General features: G+C 42.8%; 1 protein-coding gene across 1 annotated transcript in view; it reads left to right on the forward strand.

Annotated features, from left to right (window-relative positions):
- The first annotated feature begins 420 nt into the window (after positions 1–420).
- The window catches only part of LOC147107778 (interferon alpha/beta receptor 1a-like), a 32,132-nt gene continuing 10,263 nt past the window's right edge, over positions 421–22,289 (forward strand). Inside the window, exons 1-5 of the mRNA XM_086007082.1 lie at positions 421–665; positions 11,360–11,483; positions 13,317–13,364; positions 14,485–14,660; positions 21,033–21,196. Of these exons, the coding sequence (XP_085863208.1) occupies positions 614–665; positions 11,360–11,483; positions 13,317–13,364; positions 14,485–14,660; positions 21,033–21,196 (564 nt within the window). The 5' untranslated portion in view covers positions 421–613. The remainder of the gene's footprint in view (positions 666–11,359; positions 11,484–13,316; positions 13,365–14,484; positions 14,661–21,032; positions 21,197–22,289) is intronic.

A 22,289-nucleotide genomic window follows, 5' to 3' on the forward strand; every position in this document is an offset into this window, starting at 1 on the left:
TGTGGGGGTGAGTGCTGGTGGCGCAGTTTCTCCTCCCCATCACTAGGGGCAGTGTGGGCGTGAGTGTTGGTGGTGCAATTTCTCCTCCCCATCACTAGGGGCAGTATGGGGGTGAGTGTTGGTAGCGCAGTTTCTCCTCCCCGTCAGTAGGGGCAGTGTGGGGGTGAGTGTTGGTGGCGCAGTTTCTCCTCCCGGTCACTAGGGGCAGTGTGGGCTGAGTGTTGGTGGCGCAGTTTCTCCTCCCCATCACTAGGGGCAGTGTGGGGGCTGAGTGTTGGTGGCGCAGTTTCTCCTCCCGGTCACTAGGGGCAGTGTGGCGGTGAGTGTTGGTGGCGCAGTTTCTCCATTGCCTCACTAGGGGCAGTGTGGCGGTGAGTGTTGGTGGCGCAGTTTCTCCATTGCCTCACTAGGGGCAGTGTGGCGGTGAGTGTTGGTGGCGCAGTTTCTCCATTGCCTCACTAGGGGCAGGGATGGTGTGAGCCATTGCTGGAGGTGTTTGTCAGATATCTTTCGCAATGTTTCCTGTAAATCACATGGAAGCCGCAGAAAAGCTGCTTGTTGGCGCCGAGGGAGCGAGCGAGTGAGTGAATGAGGGCAGGAAGCGGAGAGCAGCATGGCGGCGCGGCCGCTCTGGGCCTTTCTCATGGCAGCGTTGTCACTCCAAGGTAAGACCTGGGCTTTGACTCCCAACATTCACCCCCTCCCGAGCCTTGGGTTCGGACACTGGCCGCCACTCCCCCAACTCTGATGGGACTCCAGTTGTACGCTCCCCACCCTGGGAATCAAGTGTGCGGCGGCGGCCCCTTAGTTATAAAACTGATTAAAATTTTATATTATTATTCAACGTTTTGTATAACTTTTTAAATAGTTTAATGTTGTCCTACATTACAACAGTGACTACACCTCAAAAGTACTTCATCGGCTGTAAAGCGCTTTGGGACGTCCGGTGGTCGTGAAAGGCGCTGTATATGTAAATACAAGTCTTTCGTTTTTTTCTTTTAAGATTTTAGATGTTCTTTAATCTGCTTTTTTTCTCCTCTTGGACTACAACGTAGTGATTTAAAAACAGAAAATACAAGGCTCTTCCCCCCCACCCCCACCACCATGTCATTAAAATGGATTTGGAGTACAGACCCTTGGTCAGACATAAAGCTTTTTTTGTTGACAAACTTGCTATGTGTTTTTAATGTTTTTATTTCAGATTTCCAGTAGTTAGGGTTTCTTTTTATTTCATACTTGCAATATTTGCTTTAGATGAAGGCGTAGAGCTGTTTGGAAATATTTTCAAGTCGATTGCTCAGCAGATGTTTCTATTTTCTCGCCTCCAATTTTTCCTTTTGCCCTGAAAGTGCTGTTTCATGCTTTATTATGGCGCTGTCAGTCATCTGGTGCCCCATCAAACAGTCACTGTTTCCTACATTACAACAGTGACTACACTTCAAAAAGTGCTATATTGGCTGTAAACGCTTTGGGACATCCGGTGGTCGTGAACAGCGCTAGATAAATGCAAGTCTTTAATCTTGCAGTGTGTGCCGTCAGTGAGACTTTTTCCTGCACTCTTCAGCTCAAAATCTTTTTGCCTGGAAGTTCAAGCAAGGGCAGCGGAGTTTCTGGGACCTTGGTGAAAGATGGGACCGAGAGTTTATCTCCTTAACCAATGAGCTTTAACGATTGAGAAAGAAACAGAGGAACAACAGAGAAGGCGGGTGAATTAGAGTCGAATCAGTTACAGAGTGCAATAAAGAGAGGGAAAGAAAGATTGGATTAAGAAAGAGAAATAAGAGACAAAGGAAAAATAAGGAACAAATTATTTAATTTGTTTTAAATCTCTGAGAAGAATTTACTACATGCAGGAATGAGACTCATAGCTCCCTTTCTGGGCTGGTGAGGTTGATTGGCATGGCATTAACAATTAACACGTTGTTGAAAGGGTACTTACGCTGTTCAGTACCAGTTCTAACTTTCTGCGGCAAGTTTAATTTGAGTTTGATGTGCAAATCCAGCAAGTTCATAAAAATAACCGACTGGTTGAGGGCGAGCTGCCGTTTGTGCGTAACGGCGTAAATCGACCAGTAAGTTATGACGATTTGCAACTCGCGACGTATCTCTTCGCCTGAACTTGCTGGCCGATTTGCACATTAATAATGGTGTGTGTTGTGAACTTGCTATTTTTGCAGCAAGGTTTGGGTACTGTCTACAAAGTTGCATTTTCCAGCAATAGTCAATGGACAGTGATCAAGAATGAGAGCCCTCGCAGATTTTTATTAAATTTCCTAGCCCAGAGGCGCAAAAATAAACTGTAGTGTCTACAACAACAGCTTTCATTTATATAGCACCTTTAACATAGTAAAATGTCCCAAGGCGCTTCACAGGGGCATTATCAAACAAAATTTGACATGAGCCACATGAGATATTCGGGCAGATGACCAAAAGCATGGTCAAAGAGGTGGGTTGCAAGCAGCCTCAGACAGTTGCCAGGGAGAGGAATGGAGTCGGTGGGTAGGACCGGAGTTTGTGGCAGGGACCAAAGACATTGGCTTCAGTCCTCCCAATACTTAGTTGGAAGAAATTTCTGCTCATCCAGTACTGGATGTTGGACAAGCAGTCTGACAATTTAGCGACTGGAGCAGTCGCGAGAGGTGTCGTCAGCCTACATGTGGAACCTGGCATTGTGTTTTCAGATGATGTCGCCGAGGGGCAGCATGTAGATGAGAAATAGGAGGGGGCCAAGGATAGAACTTTGGGGGACTCGAGGTTTATACTGTTGGTGACCTAAGGAATGGGTGCATTATCGGAAATAAACCATCAAGGGTGCACTTTGACTTCCAAAAAGCATTTGACAAATTTCTATGTGAAAGGATACTATTTAAACTTAAAGCCGTGGGGATTCACACTAAAATTTGAAAATGGGTAAGGAACTGTCTGAAGGGTAGAAAGCAGTTGTATCGTATCTGCAGGATTGTATGCCCCAATTTTTTTGTGGGTCTACCACTCTACTGCTAGGGAAATGGAGTTGGATTTAGTAGTGCAAACAAAGGGCTTTAGTTCACAGATTCCAATCGCCCCAGTCTCCGAACTCAAGCGCCAGTCAGTGTAAATGCAGCTGCAAATTGGTCATACTCGCAGATAAAACCAGGAAGGGGTGTTGAATCTAGGAAGTTGATTCAGAAACTACAAAATAAGTTGGTCAAAATATTTCAGGTAAGAAGATTGACGTGAAATTTAATAGGGACACTTGTGAAGTAAGACGAGGCAAGTACTGCATGAATGGCGTTGAAGTGGCTCAGGTTGTAGGTAAAAGAACTCAGGATTTTAGTCAACCCAACTTGCCCAAACACGGCAGAGAATCAATCAACAAAGCAAATAGAATCCTGAACTGTATAGCCAGAATGGAGTACAAGTTGAAGGAAGTCATGCTTGAATTATAGAGTACTGTGTCCAGTTTTCATCGCCGCGACACAAGGGAACCATTCAAGCCCTAACATCAGAGGGCTGAGTTATTTGGAAAGACTGGAGAAACTTGAGTTCTTCAGCTTTGAAAGGAGGTGACTGAAGGTGACCGTGCAGAGATATATGATAAAGTAATCACAATGGAAAAGGCAAAATTAGGACAGTTAGTTAAAACTGAAGTGTGACAGTAAGACAAGAAGGCATAGGTTCAAACCATTGACAGGCAAATTGAGACTGATGTCAGGAAGTTTTCACAAATGGAATGACCTTCCAGGTGAGGTAGTAGAGATACTAGGGTTGGAATCATTTCAGAAACACACTGGCTTCTGGATGGTTGTGTTAAGATGGGCCTAATGGTCTTCCTAATTTTTAATCTGTTTTCTGACCACTGTGTCACTAGTGGTTTATTTAATGTAACTCAGTCCTACATTTATTTTGTTTCTCATTTTTTTATAATATATTTGGTAATGCTGTGATCTTACACAATTCATTGTTGGGGGTCTTAGTTTTTATGGATCCCTCTGGGACCTTGGCAAAACAAAGGGAGTTTGCTGGAGAAGGAGGTTCATCAGGAAACTGAAGTGATAAGAGATAATACTTGGAACATACAACAGGTTGATCTGAAAAATAGAGATTGTTTTGTGTGTAATCCTTCATCAGAATTGATCTCTTGAGTTCTGTTGCGAGCATTAACCTTTTTCAGCTGCTGATTGACCCATTGCGCTTTCCCAACATTTTCTGTTTATAACCAGATTTGCAGGGTTTTTTTGTATCTCTACAGTCGAGTTACTTATCCAAATACTATGTATCTAACAATCAGTGAACTGAACTGGTTTGATGGCCTAAATTCATGAAATTAGTCATGTGGTACATTCTGACTTTGCAGCAATTCTGTTTACACTAGCAACGTCATCCTGCCTATACCGTACACTATGTGGCTAATAAGTAATAGTTTTTTAAAAATAATTAAACTAATATACAATAATAGAGACTTTAAGATGCTGATAATGACGTTAAGGCAGTGTTGCAGTCTTGCATTTCTACTGATGTATGTACATAACTTCACCTTTGTGGTTTGTGGTATCAGAACTGCTCCAATTGCTGCTGGTAACTCATTGCCAGTCATTGACTGTTCTGGTTGAAGAAATTTGTTCTGTGTGGCAGCTGTCACAAACTATGAGCATGTGTTCAGCCTGCTTGTAATGCTGAGTTCGGCACTTTGTCCTGGTTCCTGACACTGAGGTCAGGGATCGGGAGTTCTGCATAGACATTTTTTTAAAGAAGCACTTGGTAAAAATGAAACTATATTTCTCTTAGTAATAAAATTACAAGTTCCTGCACTCCCATTATCTGCCTTCTCGATCATCCACCAGAATCTTTTGCAGGGCAAAGTCTTGCATGAGACATCTCATTCCACCGCCCACTAATCTCTGGTTTGACGTAAATCAGCCCAAGAAGATTACTTTCGTTATTTGTATTGTACTTGTCTTCACTGCTATGCCTAAAGTACTGCTGTACAGTACATGTATAAAAACTAATATATGGTGACTCCGATCGTACATCAGTTTCCATTCCACCAGCAAGATGTCCTCTCATGATAATGGAGGTTCCACTATAAATTACAGCAAACAGGATGTCTTTTCTTTCCCTCGCTCTTTCAATTATTATTTTGATTCTTTTCCCCCATAATAATCTGTCAGAGACACAAGGTTAAATATTTGATATTGAGCGTGAACTGCAGTCGCTGTACTTGCGATTAATTTGGTTTTGTTCCAAGGCAGAATAGGTGGATTGTCAAGATTGAGTAATGCACCATCAGATACAGTTATCAATGTAATGTTTTGTGTGTTATTTTCTCCTTGGCACATGCACCAACTGTAGCCAAGAGTCAAGACATAATGGCCTGGATTTTGCGGTGGGTATGACAGCGTACTCTCAGGATGCCTAAGCGTTGGCAGGCCACCCACACCGCCACCGAAAACCTCATTGCTGGCGCAGAATTGGGCTATTTGCCAACCAACTGTCCAGCAATTATGTACGGAAATTTTACAGATGGTGGAAACAGGCGCAGGGCCTGTTTCCACAGCGTAAGGGGATACCCAAAATGAAAAAAATGCTTTTTAAAAAAATTAAGTGATATCCAGGAACATTAAAAGCTTTAATGAGAAGCAATCCTAGTGTATGTTAAAGCTGCAGATTTTTAAAAAAAGTTTGCATTTCACAACTTTCTGCACTGCACAGAATTTGTTTAGAAGTGGAAATTATGAATAATGAATTAACTTCCCATGATAAAAGCTAAATCTGTAATGTATTTTAAAGGCTGTAGTAATGAACATAACATAAGAAATAGGAGCAGGAGTAGGCCATTTGGCCCCTCAAGCCTGCTCTGCCATTCAATAAGATCATGGCTGATCTTCTACCTCATTTCCACTTTCCTGAACTATCCCCATATACCTTGATTCCCTTAATATTCAAAAATCTATGGATCTCTGTCTTGAATATACTCACCGACTGAGCCTCCACAGCCCTCTGGGGTAGAGAATTCCAAAGATTCGCCACCCTCTGAGTGAAGAAATTTCTCCTCATCTCAGTCCTAAATGGCCGACCCCTTATTCTGAGACTGTGACCCCTGGTTCTAGACTCCCCAGCCAGGGGAAACATCCTCCCTGCATCTACCCTGTCAAACACTAAGAATTTTATATGTTTCAATGAGACCACCTCTTATTCTTCTAAACTCTAAAGAATATAGGCCTAGTCTACTCAATCTGTCCTCATCGGATAATCCCGCCATCCCAGGAATCAGTCTGGTGAACCTTTGTTGCACTCCCTCTATGGCAAGTACAGGAAACTCTCGTTTAAACGGCACCTAAATATCCGGAATTCTCTATTAACCGGCAAAATTCTCGCTCCGAAAACAACACCTCAATAACCGGCAATGTTGCCAAGTCCGAGTCTCTTGCAGTGGCAGAGTTAGTCAATGGGGGTATTTCTCTGAACTGCCACTTCTTGGCGCTGTCGGAAGTCGGAACACCTCAATACCCCTGTAACAGGAGTCTGACTCTCCCGCGCTGCCGGTAGTCTCTTCTGATCCGCCATTTTACAGGGGTACTGTGTGTCTCCCACGCTGCTGGTAGTCATTGCATTGCATTACCCTCAACTGGCAGTACTGTACTTAATCAAGCATCTTCCACCATCCATTTAACACAACATTCTGTAGGTGAGTACCCAATTACTGTATACTGCACATTTCTTGTTTTTTTTAATTTTTCTTTGTTAAAAATAACCTCGGTAGATAACCCTCTCCATCATCCGGAATTTTTGATCAACCGGCAACACGTCGGTGCCGGATACCAAAGAGTTTTCTGTATATCCTTCCTTAGGTAAGGAGACCAAAACTGTCCACGATACTCCAGGTGTGGTCTCACCAGGGCCCGATATAATTGCAGTAAGACGTCTTTACTCAAATCCTCTTGTAATAAAGGCCAACATACCATTTGCTTTCCAAATTGCTTGCTGTACCTGCATGTTAACTTTCAGTGATTTGTGTACAAGGACACCCAGGTCCCTCTGAACACCAACATTTCCCAATCTCTCACCATATAAAAAATATTCTGCTTTTCTATTTTTCCTACCAAAGTGGATAACTTCATATTTCTCCACATTATATTTCATTTGCCATGTTCTTGCCCACTCACTTAGCCTGTCTATATAAAGTTGCCAGAAAAAGTAGCAAGCCTGAGGATTAGGAGCAGTTTAGAATTCAGCAAAAAAAGACCAAGAGATTGATTTAAGAGGGGAAAAATAGAATACGAGAGTAAACTTGCAAGGAACATAAAAGCGAACTGTAAAAGCTTCTACAAGTATGTAAAAAGAAAAAGATTAGTGAAGACAAATGTAGGTCCCTTACAGTCAGAAACGGGGGAATTTATAATGGGGAACATGTAAATGGCAGAGCAATTAAACAAATACTTTGGTTCTGTCTTCACGGAAGAGGACACAAATAACTTCCCAGAAATGCTAAAGAACCAAGGGTCTAGTGAGAAGGAGGAATTAAAGGAAATTAGTATTAGTAAAAAAATAGTGCTAGAAAAATTAATGGGATTGAAAACTGATACATCCCCAGGGCCTGATAATCTGCATCCCAGAGCACTAAAAGAGGTAGCCATGGAAATAGTTGATGCATTGGTTGTCATCTTCCAAAATTCTATAGATTATGGAACAGTTCCTGCAGATTTGGAGGGTGGCAAATGTAACCCCACTATTTAAAAAAGGAGAGAGAGAGAAAACGGAGAACTATAGCCTAACATCAGTTGTAGGGAAAATGCTAGAGTCTATTATAAAGAATGTGATAACAGGACACTTAGAAAATATCAACGGGATTAGACAAAGTCAACATGGATTTATGAAAGGGAAATCGTGTTTGACAAACCTACTGGAGTTTTTTGAGGATGTAACTGGTAGAATAGATAAGGGAGAACCAGTGGATGTGGTGTATTTGGATTTTCAGAAGGCCTTTGATAAAGTCCCACACAAGAGGTTAGTGTGCAAAATTAAAGCGCATGGGATTGGGGGTAATATGCTGGCATGGATTGAAAATTGATAATAGACAGGAAACAGAGAGCAGGAATAAATGGGTCTTTTTCGGGGTGGCAGGCGGTGACTAGTGGGGTACCGCAGGGATCAGTGCTTGGGCCCCAGCTATTCACAATATATATCAATGATTTGGATGAGGGAACCAAATGTAATATTTCCAAGTTTGCTGATGCCACTAAACTAGGTGGAATTGTGAGTTGTGAGGAGGATGCAAAGATGCTTCAAGGCGATTTAGACAAGTTGAGTGAGTGGGCAAATACATGGCAGATGCAGTATAGCGTGGATAAATGTGAAGTTATCCACTTCGGCAGGAAAAACAAAGGCAGAGTATTATTTAAATGGTGATAGATTGGGAAATGTTGATGTACAAAGGGACCTGGGTGTCCTTGTACACCAGTCACTGAAAGCAAACATGCAGGTGCAGCAAGCAGTTAGGAAGGCAAATGGTATGTTGGCCTTCATTGCAAGAGGATTTGAGTACAGGAGCAAGGATGTCTTATTACAGTTATACAGGGCCTTGGTGAGACCACACCTGGAGTAGTGTGTGCAGTTTTGGTCTCCTTACCTAAGAAAGGATATACTTGCTATAGAGGGAGTGCAGTGAAGGTTCACCAGACTGATTCCTGGGATGGCAGGACTGTCGTATGAGGAGAGATTGGGTCGACTAGGCCTGTATTCACTAGAGTTTAGAAGAATGAGAGGGGATCTCATTGAAACGTATAAAATTCTGACAGGGCTAGACAGACTGGATGCAGGGAGGATGTCTCCCCTGGCTTGGGGGGTCTAGAACGAGGGGTCACAGTCTCAGAATACGGGGTAGGACATTTAGGACTGAGATGAAAATTGGTTAACTCAGAGGGTGGTGAACCTGTGGAATTCTCTACCACAGACGTCTGTGGAGTCCAAGTCACTGAATATATTTAAGGAGATAGATAGATTTCTAGACGCAAAAGGCGTCAAGGGGTATGGGGAGAGAGCGGGATTATGGTATTGAGATAGAGGATGAGCCATGATCATATTGAATGGTGGAGCAGGCTCGAAGGGCCGAATGGCCTACTCCTGCTCCTATTTTTCTATGTTTCTATATCCCCTTGAAGCCTCTTTGCATCCTCTTTACAACTTACATTCCCACCCAGCTTTGTATCATCAGCAAACTTGGATGTGTTACATTTGGTCCTCTCATCCAAATAATTGTAGATTGTGACTAGCTGAGGCCCAGGCACTGATCCTTGCGGTACCCCACCAGTTACAGCCTGCCAACCTGAAATTGACCCATTTATTCCTACTCTCTGTTTTCTGTCCGTTAACCAATCCTCAATCCATGCTAGTATATTACCCCAATCCCATGAGCCCCAATTTTGTTTAATAACCTCTTGTGTGGCACCTTATCGAATGCCTTCTGAAAATCCAAATACACCACATCCACTGGTTCCCCTTTATCTATTCTGCTCATTACAACCTCAAAAAACTCTTAGCAGATTTGTGAAACACGATTTCCCTTTCATAAATCCATGTTGACTCTGCCCAATCCTATTATTATTTTCTAAGTGCCCTGTTACCATGTCCTTGATAATAGATTCTAGCATTTTCCCTACTACTGATGTCAGGCTAAGTGGTTCCCCGTTTTCTCTCCCTCCTTTCTTAAATAGTGGGGTTACATTTGCTACCTTCCAATCCACGGGAACCATTCTGGAACCGTTCTAGAATCTATGGAATTTTGGAAAATGACAACCAATGCATCCACTATCTCTATAGCCAACTCTTTCAAAACCCTAGGATGTAAGCCATCAGGTCCAGGGGATTTATCGTCTTTCAGTCCCATTAATTTCTCCAGTGCTACTTTTTTACTAATACTGATTTCTTTCAGTTCCTCATTCTCGCTAGACCCTTGGTTGTCCACTATTTCCAGGAAGTTTTTTGCATCTTCTTCCGTGAAGACAGACACAAAGTATTTGTTTAATTTCTCTGCCATTTCCTTATTCTCCATTGTAATTTCTCCTGTCTCCGCCTGTAAGGGACCCACATTTACTTTCGCTAATCTTTTCCTTTTTACAATACCTATAGAAGCTTTTACAGTCTGTTTTTATGTCTCTCACTAGTTTACTCTCATATTCTATTTTCCCTTTATCAATTTCTTGGTCCTCCTTTGCTGAATTCTAAAATCCTCCCAATCCTCAGGCTTACTCTTTTTGACAGTATTATAAGCCTCTTCCTTTCATCAAATACTATCTTTACCTTCTCTTGTTAGCCACGGTTGGCCCACTTTTCCTAGGGGGTTTTGTGCCTTAAAAGAATGTATATTTGTTGTAAATTATGTATTAATTCTTTAAATGCTAGCCATTGCTCGTCCACTGTCATACCTTTTAATGTAGTTTCCCAATCTACTGTAGCCAACGCGCCCCTCATACCTACATAGTTTGCTTTGTTTAGATTTAAGACCATAGTTTCGGATTTAATTAATTCACTTTCAAACTCGGTATAAAATTCTATCATATTATGGTCACTCTTCCCTAAAGGCCCCTTTACTACAAGGTTATTAATTAACCCTTTCTCATTGCACAATACTAGCTATAAAATAGCCTGTTTCCTAGTTGGTTCCTCAACATACTGATGCAGAAAACTATCTTGCATACATGTAGTAATTGAAGTAATGTAGTAATTTAAATGAATGAAAAACAATCTGTTTTCTGATTGGAGGACCAGGCCCACGTGACCCCAGGTACGCTTCCACACAGGCTGCATCCCTGGGATCTGCGGGCCATTACGCTGCCCTCCTACTCGCAGCGTCAGAGTGCAAGTTTACGCAGGAGAGCCGCTATCCGGTAGGTGTGTATTCTTTTCGCAGGTCGGCGGTGTACTCTGGAGGTATGCCGTCAGCTGCAACTTTTGGCCAATGATCTGCTCACAGACCTCTGCCAATGCTGCTGTAAAGGTGTATGAGATTAACCCAAGGATGACTCCCTCATTTGCACCTCCTGTACCCCATCTTATTTGAGAAAGTGCCTAGTCTCCACTTGATACCTGTCTGTAAATTGAGGTTAGCAGTTCAGTAATAGAGAGGGAGCAAGCCTTCAGTTTATCAGTGCATAACGCTATTGCTATTAACCTTGGTTTTAATTTGTCCCTTTTTAAAAAAAAAAAAAAAAAAAAATTTAAAAAAATGGAAGAAAGGGAATGTTTCCTTTTATGTGAAAAGCTTATTAATCAAATAAGTCTCTCCTTGTTTAGGGAAGAGATAAAAACCATTGAAGTTGTTTAGTGTTTATTACTTTGAGGTGCATACGACATTCAGTGCCTTGTATTTATTTTTGGACAGTGTTTGGAGAAATAGAGAAACCAGCAAATATATGGATTGATGCTTTTAATCTAAAGTATCTGCTTAAATGGGACGATGTGCAGAGAAGCAATTACAGTCTAAACTATACTGTACAGTTGAAAAGGTAAGCCAATATTATTGCCATTTCTAAGTTGAGTGTTTTTAACATCTTGCATTTCTATAACAGTGCTCACATACAGAAAGGCATTTTTGCAGCACTTTACAGAGCAGAAAAAGGTGGAAATATGCAGCAGGAGAAGAGGGAAACAAAAATGGGTAGGGGCCAAGAAGGATGTCAAAAGAGAAGGGTTTTCCCGAGGATGGCCGGGGAGAGGGACTGGCAGATGCCAGTATTGAAGTGAAGGCAGTGGGGAATGAGGTGTAAACCTGTTTAGAGGAGTGTGGGCTATGGGCAGGAGTGTATGTTTGAAATGATCACTGAGATAGGGTAAGGCACGCCCATGGAGGGATTGGAAGACAATAGAGAAAATCTTTAAATCAATTTATCGGGGCACAGGGGGCCAGTGGAGTTTGACCAGAACAGTGCTGATGGGAGTGCAAAATGTTATGCAAGTTGAGGATGCTTTACTTTGCAATGGGTGAAGGCAAGGAGGCTAGCAAGAAGAAATTGGAGCAGTCAAGTCTTGAGGTGATAAAGGTGTGGTTTAGGGTTTTAACAGTGGGAGAGAGGTAGTCATCCAGGTGAGTGATTACAAAGTCCTTGTTTGTATCCCAAGAATATGTGAAGTGTTTTCTATTATTGTATACTAATCTCTAAATGAAAATGACTAAAGGTCTGTTTATTATAGTACACTGCAGTTTATCTATGTCGCCTGTGTAGTCAGGTTGACAATGCTGCTAACTATTTCAGTTCATTGACAGTGCTAAGGATTGTTCTTTTTCCTTTGTTGCAAGGATGCGTTTAAGCAGGCCCTGTGAAGGCAGTCTTGAAAAATCGCTACAAAATTAGTGGGAGCTCATACTAAAATTGTCAGCAAAAAGAGCACATGTATTTTTAATGTTGAATTTATCACTATTAATTCACCGTGCTGACCACCTGCCTTCCTCTTCTATTAGTGATTATCTTAATACTCCAGGACCAGAAACCTATCTTTGGCTTTGCCTCAAAACCTTAAAACCAAAATGGAAATGCCAGTAAGCCAGAGTCTGAGATGCAACAGAATCTGATGGCAAGAAAAAGCCCAGGGCAAACTCTGATTTATGTTGCAGAATAATTTTCCTCCGCCCAACCCAGTGAGAACTGGCGATATCTCACACAGCCAGTGGTCAGACCGTGTGAAGCAGATGAGGATGTGAGGAGCTAGAGTGGTGAATTGGAGCAGCTGTGGTGGCGAGCTCCAGTCCCTAGCTTCTCCACACTAAGCTTTCCCCTTTCTGTGTTGGGTGGGTGCTGGGCATATTATGAGAAGTCACTTACTTCTTGCTCCCTTTTGCCCCTGGTGACCCCACAGAAGTATGTGTTCAGTGCCATCTTCTTTTGCTCACAGTGGCAGCGATAGTATGGGAGTTGGAGACAGGCATGCTCTTTGCATTTACCTCCCAATTTAGCCAGCTGCTGTTAATTCTGCACTATTATTCCAGCCACCCAGCTCTATAATCAATCCTCAAGCTTTTTTGGCAGAGATGGGGCTGGGCAGATCCAGCATTAACTGCTCTCGGACAAGTAACAACAGCTCTTCACTGCTGCTCTGGACACTTGGTACACTAGAATAGTATAGGACAAGAAAAGACCAATTGGCCCACAAAAGGTTGTCCGTTTATTGCTGCAACTCTCCCAGGCTAGCATCCAGATGCATTTTAATTTTTCTATATTTTTGTACCTATGAACCTGCCTGCCAATTTATTCTATTCATTTGTATAAAAAAAATTCTAATTTAAAAAAAAAAATAATAATAATTTTCAATTAATTTAAACTTGTGTCCTCTGGTCCTACTAGCCTGTACAACTCTGAAGCACAACAGGTAAACCACACAATGAACGGTGTGTAAGTATCAAAACTTTGTGAAAACAGTAGAATCCACCTTTAATGGTGATGTGGATATACTGTAGTATGAATCTGCATGAAGTCTGCTTTTTCTATCATTTGTACTATTCAGTTTGGAATGCCTCCTATTCACTCCTCTTATTACATAATTATACTAATCATCTTAATTTAACTTTTCTCCTATTGCAATTCATACTCATTTGTTGCATGGCTGATATGCTGGTTCACAGCTGATTGATAGATCTGAATACACAAGACAAGTCTCGGCCAATAAAGCAGCTATTATACTGCTACTGTTTTAGTTTGGATCCTGGGAGATCGCCTCTGTCATGTGATTACACTGCCAAATACAGCTTGCCTTATTGCAGCAGCAGACTCGAATCATGAAAAACTGGTACTGAGTGCAGTGCTGCTCGGTTATTTAAATAGGAGAGCAACGTTATTAAATGGCTGCGCAGCGGCGATGGGCAATTTAAACAGCTGGTTGGGTAAACTATATAAAAGCTTGCATTTTGAAATCAGCTAACCGGTTCAAAGTATCCTTCACCTACAGTATTTTAGAAACTTAATCAGTATGGGACACTTAGACAGTTTACTAATCTGCTGTTTAAATTTGACAATCAGCTGTGCCCAGCTATTTGACATTGCTATTTACCAGCACTTAAAATAGGTGAGCAGCAGTCTACTCCAAGTGCCAGTTTTGAGCAAATTGTGATACTGTTTTTAGAGTAAAAATATATATTTTTTATCTCCCACTTTAACAATGATAATCAACACTAACCACAAAACAAACCAATCGAATCGCTCTGACAGGTAAACATGTTTCCTATCTCACTCTACCTCATCTGAGTGTTCCCAGCCCATTCCAGTTCCACCTCCTCTTTGGGGCTGGCTTATTCTGGCTCTGCTCCTGACCAGCACCTGTGTTCAGGTTCACCAGGAGCAATGCCATGAGATCGTCTTGTTACTTCGTAATAGTGGCATGGCTATTTTGCATGTTATTGATTGAAGCAGCACTTGTCTAATGTTTCTTCAACTGGTCCAAAAAGAAAGCCAGCCTTTATCTACCAAATGCAGTCAAGTTTATCATTTACAGAATTGTTGCTTGTTTTTTCTTTAGTAATGTTGGAAAGTGGGAAGATGTGAAGGGATGCGTAAGCATCAACCGTACAGAGTGCGATTTCACTTCGACAGGCATTATCTTTATGGGGCAATATATCCTGCGTCTACAAGCACGCCGAGGGAATCAAAAATCGACTTGGTGGCCAACAAATCCATTTATTCCCTACAAACAGAGTGAGAAACTTTTTAACGATAAAATTCAAACAATATTTGGAGCCACGGTGGCTTTTCACCTCTAGGATCGGAGTTTAGGCCTAGCCAAGACTGATGGGATACAAAGCTGTCTGCTAGCTTTAAGGATCCTACATCAAATTTATATTCAATATGTCAACTATTATTTTTTTGCCTCTGCACCAACAAAGCCTTTTGTAATACTTAATCAATTTACAGTTCATTAGCGTGTGATGTGAGGATCCAGTGCTGCTGTCTTGGCATGCCGTGTGCTGCTTTTTAAAATTAATTTTGTGCTCGTCAAGGGGTGCTAACATTTTTACAATAGAATACATTATTTAGAACTCTATCTGTACTATGTACTCTCAGCTCAGATAAAGGATGATTAGATGCAAAGAAAAGTGTGCTCTACTCTGCTCCAACCTCTGCAACAGTATGACCCGTCTGAGTGAGCTTGCCAAATTAGGAGTGCTTTGGGTCTCTGATTACCAGGAACTGGTTTAGATTGTTCAAACTCATTTCACATTACTATAGAACCCTTGAAGCCATCAGACTGGCTAGAGGGTTCTGCCCTACACCATGTGCCACTCGGCCCCCTCTGTCACGTACCAAATTTTCATCCCCTCTGTCTGACCGAGGTTGGATCCTAGTCCCAGAAGTAAAGATTCTCTGCACTCGAGGTCTAGACATTGCATCACACGTTCCCCAAAGCTGCTTTTTAATACAAGTTGTATAAAATAATTGCTATAAATGCACAAATACCCCAATATCTTGAAACTCATGGGGAGGTTGAGGGCGAGATGCTGTTTTCGCGAGTTTAGCGACAAATCATTCAGCAACTTGTGGCAATTCGCAATTCATGGGTTACCTCTTTCTCACCACAAGTTGTTGGACGATTTACGCATTAACAATAGTGAGAGCTATGAAATTTTCATGGGGTATGGAATTCAAAGGTAGTGAAGTTATGTTATGAACTTGTATAGGACCCTGGTCAGGCCGCACTTAGAGTACTGTGCATGAAACATAGAAACATAGAAGATAGGAGCAGGAGTAGGCCATTCGGCCCTTCGAGCCTGCTCCGCCATTCAATGAGATCATGGCTGATCATCCAAATTCAGTACCCTGTCCCTGCCTTCTCCCCATATCCCTTGATCCCTTTAGCCTTAAGAAATATATCCAACTCTTTTTTGAATATATTTAATGAACTGGCCTCCGCCGCCCTCTGTGGCAGAGAATTCCACAGGTTCACCACTCTCTGGGTGAAGAAATTCCTCCTCATTTCAGTCCTAAATGGCTTACCCCTTATCCTTAGACTATGACCCCTGGTTCTGGACTCCCCGGCCATCATAAACATCCTTCCTGCATCTAGTCTGTCCAGGCCTGACAGAATTTTATAAGTTTCGATGAGATCCCCTCTCAATCTTCTAAACTCCAGTGAGTATAAGCCCAATCGACACAATCTCTCCTCATACGTCATTCCTGCCATCCCAGGTATCAGCCTGGTGAATCTTCGCTGCACTCCTTCCATGGCAAGAACGTCCTTCCTCAGGTAAGGCAACCAAAACTGCACACAGTACTCAAGGTGCGGTCTCACCAAGGCCCTGTACAACTGTAGCAAGACATCCTTGTTCCTGTACTCGAACCCTCTTGCTACGAAGGCCAACATACCATTTGCCTTCTTAACCGCCTGCTGCACCTGCATGCTTACCTTCAGCGACTGGTGCACAAGAACACCCAGGTCTCTTTGCACTTCCCCTTCTCCCAATCTATTGCCATTCAAATAATCTGCCTTCCTGTTTTTGCCACCAAAGTGGATAACCTCACATTTATTCACATTATAGTGCATTTGCCATGTTTCTGCCCAATCACCCAATCTGTCCAGATCGTACTGGAGTTTCACGACATCCTCCTCACAGATTACCCTCCCACCCAGCTTTGTGTCGTCTGCAAATTTGGAGATATTCCATCCAATTCCCTCGTCCAGATCATTAATATATATTGTGAACAGCTGGGGTCCTAGGACCGATCCTTGCGGTACCCCACTAGTCACTACCTGCCACTCGGAAAACGACCCGTTTATTCCAACTCTTTGCTTTCTGTCCGCCAACCAGTTCTCTATCCAAGTCAATACCTTGCCCCCAATCCCATGTGCCTTAATTTTGCACGCTAATCTCTTATGTGGGACCTTATCGAAAGCCTTCTGAAAGTCCAAATACACCACATCCACTGGTTCTCCCTTATCTATTTTACCAGTTACATCCTCAAAAAATTCCAGTAGATTAGTCAAGCATGATTTACCTTTTGTAAATCCATGTTGACTTTGTCCGATCCTGTCACTGCTTACCAAGTGCTCTGCTATTACATCTTTTATAATAGATTCTAGCATTTTACCCACCACCGATGTCAGGCTTGCCGGTCTATAATTCCCCGCTTTTTCTCGACCACCTTTTTTGAATAGTGGGGTAACATTAGCTACCCTCCAATCCATGGGTACTGTTCCAGAGTCTATCGAGTTCTGGAAGATGACCAGTAATGCATCTACTATTTCCAGGGCCACTTCCTTAAGTACCCTGGGATGTAGATTATCACGCCCTGGGGATTTATCGGCCTTTAGTCCCATCAATTTTCCTAACACCATTTCCCTACAAATACTGATTTCTTTCAGTTCCACCCTTTCATCAGGCCCTATGTTCCCCGGCATCTCTGGGAGGTTATTTGTGTCCTCCTTTGTGAAGACAGAACCAAAGTATGAATTTAGTTGGTCTGCCATTTCTTTGTTTCCCATTATAAATTCCCCTGATTCTGACTGTAAGGGACCTACGCTTGACTTCACCAATCTTTTTCTCTTCACATATCTATAAAAGCTTTTACAGTCAGTTTTTATGTTCCCCGCTAGCTTACTCTCATTCTATTTTCCCTTTCTTAATTAATCTCTTTGTCCTCCTTTGTTGAATCCTAAACTGCTCCCAATCCTCAGGATTATTGCTTTTTCTGGCCAATTTATATGTCGTCTCCTTGGATCTTATGCTATCCCTAATTTCCCTTGTTAGCCACGGTTGAGTCACCTTTTTTGTTTTATTTTTATGCCAAACTGGGATGAACAAATTCTGTAGTTCATCCATTCGGTCTTTGAATGTTTGCCATTGCCTATCCACCGTCAACCCTTTGAGTGCCATTCCCCAATCAATCCTACCCAACTCGCTCCTCAGACCATCGTAGTTTCCTTTATTTAAATTGAGGACCCTAGACTCTGAGTCAACTACTTCATTCTCCATCTTAATGAAGAATTCGATCATATTATGATCGCTCCGACCCAAGGGGCCTCGTACAACAAGATTGCTAATTAATCCTTCCTCGTTACATAATACCCAGTCTAAGATGGCCTGATCTCTGGTTGGTTCCTCGACATATTGGTCCAGGAAACCATCCCGTAAACACTCCAGGAATTCCTCCTCCACAGTATTGTTACTAATTTGGTTGGCCCAATCTATATGTAGATTAAAGTCACCCATGATGACTGCTGTGCCCTTATTGCACGCTTCTTTAATTTCCCTTTTAATGCCATCCCCAACCTCCGCCTTACTGTTGGGAGGTCTATATACCACTCCCACTAATGTTTTTTTCCCCTTAGTATTTCTCAATTCTACCCATACAGATTCCACATCATCAGAGCTAATATCCTTCATTACAATTGTATTAATCCCTTCTTTAACCAGTAATGCTACCCCACCTCCCTTTTTCCTTTTTGCCTATCTTTCCTGAATATCGAATACCCCTGGATGTTGAGTTCCCAGTCTTGGCCATCCTTGAGCCACGTTTCCGTAATCCCAACCAAATCATATTCGTTTACTTCTATTTGCGCAGCCAATTCGTCCACCTTATTACAAATGCTCCTCGCATTAAGACACAAAGCCTTCAGGCTTGTTTTTTTAACGCACTTAGACCTATTAGAATTATTATTTACTGTGGCCACGTTTGATTTAAACCATTGATTTCTCTGACTGCCACTTTTGTTTTTCTCCTTCCTATCTTTTGCTTTTATCCCTGTTTCCCTTTCCTCTGTCTCCCTGCTCAGGTTCCCAACCCCCTGCCATTTTAGTTTAAACCCCCCCCCCCCCCCCCCCCCGAACAGTGCTAGCAACCCTCCCCGCAAGGATATTTGTCCCGCTCTGGTTCAGGTGCAACCCGTCCGACTTGTACAAGTCCCACCTTTCCCAGAAGCAGGCCCAGTGATCCAGGAAACTAAAGCCCTCCCTCCTGCACCAACTCTTTAGCCATGCATTCATCTGCTCTATCCTCCTATTCCTATACTCACTAGCACATGGCACCGGGAGTAATCCAGAGATTACAACCTTTGAGGTCCTGCTCTTTAATCTGCTACCTAGCTCCCTAAATTCTTGCTGCAGGACCTCATCCCTCTTCCTACCCATGTCATTGGTCCCAATGTGAACCACGACCTCTGACTGTTCACCCTCCCCCTTCAGAATGCCCTGAAGCCGTTCAGTGACATCCTTGACCCTGGCACCAGGGAGGCAACCAACCATCCTGGAGTCACGTCTACGGCCACAGAAACGCCTATCTGTACCCCTTACGATAGAATCCCCTACCACTATTGCTCTCCCACTCTTTTTCCTCCCTTCCTGAGCAGCAGAAGCACCCCTGGTGCCAGGAAGTTGGCTGCTGCTGCCTTCCTCTGGTAAGTCATCCCCCTCAACAGTATCCAAATTGGTATACCTGTTTGAGAGGGGGATGGCCACAGGGGTCTCCTGCACTACCTGCCTGCCTCTACTGCTCTGCCTGATGGTCACCCATTTCCCTTCTGCCTGTGCAGCCCTTACCTGCGGCGTGACCAACTCACTAAACGTGTTATCCACGACCCTCTCAGCATCGTGAATGCTCCAAAGCCCATCCATCCGCAGCTCCAGCGCCGCAATGCGGTCTGCTAGTAGCCGCAGCTGGATGCATTTCTGGCACACGTGGTCATCAGGGACACCGGCAGTGTCCCTGAATTCCCACATAGAGCAAGAGGAGCATAACACGGGGCTGGGCTCTCCTGGCATGACTTACCCTTTAATTAATTTAAATTATTTCACTATCACCAATTAAAGATAGCTCTAAGGTGCTTGTATGGCCTACCAACAGTCCCTGCTACACCAGAAAAAAACCTTAGTAACTATAAACTACAGAGTTAAAGTTTAAAAAAGAGAAATACTCACCAACCAATCACTTACCTGCTCCCTGGTGACGTCACACTCTGATTACTTTTGACCTCTCTCCCCGCTGCTGAGTTGGTAAGCCTCGCCTCGCTCCTCCTTTTGTACTGCCGCCTCGGTGCTCTCCTGGTCCGATCTGGTCGGGCCTCGCCTCTCTGCTCCTTTTATCTGCCGCCTCGGTGCTCTCCTGGTCCGATCTGGTCTGGTCGGGCCTCGCCTCTCTGCTCCTTTTATACTGCCGCCTCGGTGCTCTCCTGGTCCGATCTGGTTCTGGTCTCCATACTGTAAAGAAGATAGAAGCATTGGAGAAAGTGCAAAAAAGATTTACAAGGATGGTACCAGAACTCTGAGATTACAGCTATCGGGAAAGATTGACCAGGTTGGGGCTTTTTTCTTTAGAAAAGACTTAGAGGGTACCAGAGGTTTTTAAAATTATGCACGAGTTGGACAGGGTAGATGTGGAGAACGTTTCCACTTGTGGGAGAATCCAAAACTAAGGGCCATAAATACAAGATAGTTACTAATAAATCCAATGGGGAAATAAGGATAAGTTTCTTTACTCAGAGTGGTTAGAATGTGGAACTCACTACCTCGAGGTGGTTGAGGCAAATAGCTTAGATGCTTTCAAAAGGAATCTAGAGCAGTATATGAGAGAAAAGGGAATAGAAAGATACCCTGAAAGGCTGAGATCAGACCGATAGAACGAGAGGAGACTGGTGTGGAGTATAAACACCAGCACAGACTAGTGGGCCAAATATTCTATGTCATTCTATGTAAAATGAAATTGTACAACCTCATGGAAACCTGTAAAGTAATTCTGATATAAAAACAGAAAATGCTGGAAATACTCAGCAGGTCAGGTAGCATCTGTGGAGAGAGAAACAGAGTTAACATTTCAGGTCGATGATCTTCCGTCAGAAAGTAATTCTGATTGTGAGTAGATCTAGAGTTTTGAATTCCTGACTAAAATGGGTAATCAGCCAGGATCAGGTTGTAAATAGGAGGCTTGTAATAGTGTTGTAATGAGATTCAGCTTTATAGAAAAGCTGAATTGTTCATGTTTTCTGAAATAAGTTAATTTTTTATTTACCTGTTTTATATGTACTAATTTATTGTAATTCTGCATTTGATCATTGAATTATAACTTTTCTTTAAATTACAGATGTAATTGGCCCTCCATCAGTACATGTGGAATCAAAAGGACATTTGCTTAATGTCTACATTTTCGACCCCCAAATGGAAAATAATGTATCCATACAGAAGACTTATAAAAATATTAAATACAGGATATATTTCTGGAAAGAATATTCTGATGAAACTGGAAATGTATGTTCTGTGAAGCAGAGTTGTATTATAACATGTTAACCTCTCAAAAGAAAAATGAACAGTTCTTTTTCCCACACCCATTACTGGGTTATGGTGCTAGAGCACAAGCAAACTTTCTTTGTTAAAAATATATAAATATATATTTAGTAGTTGTTTTGTTTGGGGGAGAAGTGCCAAGCAACAACCACAACTTGCATTTATATAGTGCCTTTATCATAGTAAAACGTCCCAAGGCGCTTCACAGGAGTGGTATCAAACAAAATTTGACACCGAACCACAGAAGGAGATATTAGGGCAGATGCAGAGGTAGGTTTTGAGGAGCATCTTAAAGGAGGAAAGATAGGTTTATGGAGGGAATTCCAGAGCTTGGGGTCTTGGCAGCTGAAGGCTTGGCCGTCAATGGTGGAGCGATTAAAATGAGAGACACAAGAGGCCAGAATTGGAGGTTTGTAGGGCTGTTGGAGATTACAGAGATGGGGAGGGGCGAGGCCATGGAGGGATTTGAAAACAAGGATGAGAATTTTAAAATCGAGGCGTTGTTCAACCGGGAGCCAGTGTAGGTCAGCGAGCACGTGTGATGGGTGAACGGGACTTGGTGTGAGTTAGGATACGGCCAGCAGAGTTTTGGATGAGCTTAATTTTATGGAGGGTGGAAGAAGGAGGAAAGGTTCGGATAATCGTTATCCTGTACAGGTTGACTATCCCTTATCCGAAAACCTTGGGACCAGCTGTGTTTCGGTTTTCAGAAATTTTCGGATTTCGGAAGGTATTATTTCAGACTGGGAAACTCTGAACATTAAATTAATTTGGTAATTAGTATTTGTATTTAATATAAATTTTAAAAGTTCAGGCTACCTCTTGCGACTGTTCCGTGTCTCATTCCCCTTCCTGCTTCTCTGTGCTGCCGCTCACAGTCTGTTTACAGCTTCCCCTGCTCCGTATCTGAATTCCTTGACTTAGCGGGGGTCTGGGGCTCGACTGCCGCCGCCAGTTGTGGGAAAGCCGGATATCGGCTGACTCCTACGCTAAGCTGGCCCGCAAATCAGGTCAGAAAAGCATCGGCCGCGTCGGGTCATGTTTGGCGCCACTCGGG

This window comes from Somniosus microcephalus, chromosome 14 (genome assembly GCF_052327205.1).
Source record: "Somniosus microcephalus isolate GS21.2 chromosome 14, FLI_Smic_1.0, whole genome shotgun sequence".
NCBI lineage: Eukaryota > Metazoa > Chordata > Chondrichthyes > Squaliformes > Somniosidae > Somniosus > Somniosus microcephalus.